This window comes from Arachis duranensis, chromosome 2, assembly GCF_000817695.3.
Source record: "Arachis duranensis cultivar V14167 chromosome 2, aradu.V14167.gnm2.J7QH, whole genome shotgun sequence".
Classification (NCBI taxonomy): domain Eukaryota; kingdom Viridiplantae; phylum Streptophyta; class Magnoliopsida; order Fabales; family Fabaceae; genus Arachis; species Arachis duranensis.
Genome location: NC_029773.3, coordinates 67,556,088 through 67,559,907, shown reverse-complemented (window position 1 = coordinate 67,559,907; position 3,820 = coordinate 67,556,088). Strand labels below are relative to the sequence as shown.

Here is a 3,820-nt window from a genome sequence, read left to right as displayed (position 1 = left end):
CCACTTGGTGTGTGCTTGGGCTGAGCATTGAAGCATTTTCGTGTAGAGACTCTTCTTGGAGTTAAACGCCAGCTTTATTGCCAGTTTGGGCGTTTAACTCCCATTTTGGTGCCAGTTCCAGCGTTTAACGCTGGGATTTCTTGAGGTGACTTTGAACGCCGGTTTGGGCCATCAAATCTTGGGCAAAGTATGGACTATCATATATTGCTGGAAAGCCCAGGATGTCTACTTTCCAACGCCGTTGAGAGCGCGCCAATTGGGCTTCTGTAGCTCCAGAAAATCCACTTCGAGTGCAGGGAGGTCAGAATCCAACAGCATCTGCAGTCCTTTTTGGTCTCAGAATCAGATTTTTGCTCAGGTCCCTCAATTTCAGCCAGAAAATACCTGAAATCACAGAAAAACACACAAACTCATAGTAAAGTCCAGAAAAGTGAATTTTAACTAAAAACTAATAAAAATATACCAAAAACTAACTATATCATATCAAAAACATACTAAAAACAATGCCAAAAAGTATACAAATTATCCGCTCATCACTAAGCGATTTCAAGGAAGGTGTGTTTTTTGGTCCACTTAGTGCATGTATGTTATTTCTCGCTTGGCATTTCAATTTCTGTCTGTTGTCTTCAGACATGTAGTTGTCTGGCTTCTTAATGATGTTTTTGTATTTTTTAGGTATGTATACTATTGAGTTCCAAAAAAGAGGTCTATCACATGCACACATGTTACTATAGCTTAACGGGGAAACAACTTACAAAGTGTTGAAATTGTTGATGAATTCATCTGTGCCAAGCTACCCAATCCCCTCAAATTTCCAGCTCTTTATAATGTTGTCACCAAGTATATGATCCATGGTCCCTGCGGTCGACTTAGACCGAGTTTTCCTTGCATGAAAGATGGTAAGTGCTCAAAGTTTTATCCGAAAAGATTCGTTGACCAAACGAGCTTTGATGAAGATGGCTATCCGATATATAGACGTCGTAATATGGGTGTGACAGTGAAGATCAACGATGTTGATATTGACAACAGATTTGTTGTGCCCTATAATCCACTGTTGTTAATGAAATATCAAGCTCACATAAATCTTGAGTTCTGTAACAAGTCAAACTTTATCAAATATCTTTTTAAGTATATCAATAAGGGTCCAGATCGGGTGACTACAACTGTTGGAGAAACATATCATGTTGGTGAATCTTCTCAGGTGGTTGATGAGATCAAGCAGTATTATGATTGTCGTTATTTATCACTGTCTGAATCCATGTGGAGAATTTTTGCTTATGATATTCATCATAGATGGCCGTCAGTACAGAGGTTGACTTTTCACTTGTCGAACCAGCAACATGTCGTATTCGATGATGCTGATATCACTACTCAGGTTTATTTGCACAATAAAGATTTGCTGACGATGTTTACGGGTTGGAAGATGGCCAACATGTGGTTTCCGGATGGGCGGTCTTTAACATATGCTGAATATCCAGGCAAATTTGTCTATTGTTCAAAATTTAGGGAGCGGAAGCCGAGACAGAGGGGATTCTCAATTGGAAAATTGAGTTTCGCTCATTCCTCATCTGGTGAACTTTTCTATATGCGGATGCTTTTGAATGTGCAGAGAGGTTGTACCAGTTTTTGAAGTATAAGAACTGTGAATGGTGTTACTTATGATACATTTCAGGAGGCATGTTCTGCCATGGGATTCTTGATAGATGATAAGGAGTATGTTTCTGCTATTAAGAAAGTCGCTGAGGTAGCATCCGCTGCACAGCTAAAGAGGCTTTTGTGATGTTGTTGCTATCTGGTTCCATGGGAAGGCCTCTGTCAGTTTGGGAACAAACTTGGGCTTATTTGTCTGATGATATTCTTTATCGCAAAAGGCATGAGCTGCAATATTCCGGTAAGAATTTTGTTCATGATGAATTTATTATATGACAAGCAGGCACACATGCACACAGACAGTGCAGAAATGATATTATGGTGCTAATATTTATTAATTATCGTTAAACATAGATCTAATGATGAGTTAGGATGAGTTGCAAACATTTTGTTTGTTGGAGATTGAGAAACTATTGCAGAATAATAAAAAATCGTTGAGAAATTATGCTGGCATGCCGGTTCCTAATAACTCTTTAGTCTTTCAATTTAGCAACTTGCTGTTGTTGCGTGAGTTGCAGTATGATACTGTTTCTTTGACTCGTGAGCATGATGCAAATGTCTTAAAGTTAAATGAAGAACAGAGGGTGGTCTACGATAAAATTATTGATTGCGTTTCGAATAAGAGGCATGGATTCTTTTTTGTGTATGGGTTTGGTGGCACTGGAAAAACTTTTTTGTACAGAGTTTTGTCGGCTAGATTGTGATCTGAGAAAAAGATTGTTATAAACGTTGCTTCTAGTAGTATTGCTTCTCTGTTGTTACCTGGTGGTAAGACGGCGCATTTTATGTTCAATATTCCTGTTGAACTGACTGAAGATACTATTTGTCGGATTAAGAAAGATAGTGCAAAAGTTGAGGTAGTCCGATTGGCCGATTTGATTATTTGGGATGAGGCACCGATGACTAACAAATTAGCATTTGAAGCACTCGATAGGACGTTACGTGATATGATGGTTTCGGTCTCTGATAGGAATAAAGATTTACCTTTTGGTGGAAAGGTGGTCGTTCGGTGGTGATTTCAGGCAGGTCTTGCCAGTTATTCTGAAAGGTTCTCGTGCTGAGATTGTCATGGCTTCGATAAATTCTTCTGTCCTCTGGAAATATTGCGAAGTTTTACGTTTGACGAAAAATATGAGGTTAACAATAGGATTGGAACAATCAACTCCTCAGGAGTTAAGGTCATTTTCAGATTGGATACTTCAAATCGGTGAAGGTCGATGTGGAATAGTGGTCAATGATAAACTTTTTGTTGATATTCCTTCTGATCTAATCATTCCTATCTTGGAAAATCCAGTGGAAGATATTGTAAATACAATCTATCTGATTCAGAATTTTCGTGATCCAAGTTTCTTCCAAGATAGGGCAATTCTGGTTCCGACTGTCGACAATGTTGAAAAGATAAACAATTATATAGTTGACTTGTTGCCCGATAAGGAGAAAAATTATCTCAGTGCTGATTCGATATGTGGTAGTGATGTCTATTCTGATGTTGATGTTGATTGGATAAATGTTGAATTCTTGAATCAGATTAGATGTTCTGGTCTACCTAATCATTCATTGAAGTTGAAAATAGGCGTGCCTATTATTTTGTTGAGGAATATTGATCCAGCTGGGGGTTTGTGTAATGGGACTCGACTTGTTATGCGAGATCTAGGGAGAAATGTGATCGGCGCGGATATTGTTTCTGGTAGTAATGTTGGGGATAAAGTTTTTATCACCAGAATGAATATGATTCCCAGTGATACGGTTATACCGTTTAAATTCCAACACCGTCAATTTCCGGTTTCTCTGTCGTTTGCGATGACAATAAACAAAAGCCAGGGTCAGACATTATCAACTGTTGGTTTGTTCTTGCGTCATCCTGTGTTTTGTCACAGTCAACTTTATGTAGCTCTTTCCTGAGTTAGGAATAGAAATGATCTTAAGATTTTACTTTGTGATGAAGGCTTAGTTGATCCTATCAGGATTGAAAATATTGTATTTACAGAAATTTTTGATAAGATATAATGTAGTTTCTTGTTATACCTTGCAATCTTATTTGTGCAATTTATAGTTTTGTTTCGGTCTATGTTTTCTTTAGAGAGGGACATTTTCTTTAGGGTATGTCTAAAATCGTCTCAACTATTTTGTGTGCAGTAGATGCACCATTTTTTATGAATCATTAGATTCT

The 3,820-nt window shown here is 38.0% G+C and overlaps 2 protein-coding genes across 2 annotated transcripts in view; both read left to right on the top strand.

Moving 5' to 3' along the window:
* LOC107474753 (uncharacterized) overlaps positions 1-2,666 on the top strand; it is a 13,877-nt gene extending 11,211 nt beyond the window's left edge. Inside the window, exons 5-8 of the mRNA XM_052257855.1 lie at positions 819-1,603; positions 1,673-1,744; positions 2,169-2,275; positions 2,390-2,666. Coding sequence (XP_052113815.1) covers positions 819-1,603; positions 1,673-1,744; positions 2,169-2,275; positions 2,390-2,666 — 1,241 coding nt within the window. The remainder of the gene's footprint in view (positions 1-818; positions 1,604-1,672; positions 1,745-2,168; positions 2,276-2,389) is intronic.
* Positions 2,667-2,718: 52 nt separating this feature from the next.
* Positions 2,719-3,552, top strand: LOC127739632 (uncharacterized). The gene has a single exon (XM_052257854.1). It carries the CDS (start codon positions 2,719-2,721, stop codon positions 3,550-3,552), a length of 834 nt encoding a protein of 277 aa, XP_052113814.1.
* The last annotated feature ends 268 nt before the right edge of the window (positions 3,553-3,820 follow it).

Bases quoted from the DNA above. Each gene is read 5' to 3' on its own strand.
- LOC127739632 (XM_052257854.1), top strand. From the start codon at position 2,719: ATGGCTTCGATAAATTCTTCTGTCCTCTGGAAATATTGCGAAGTTTTA.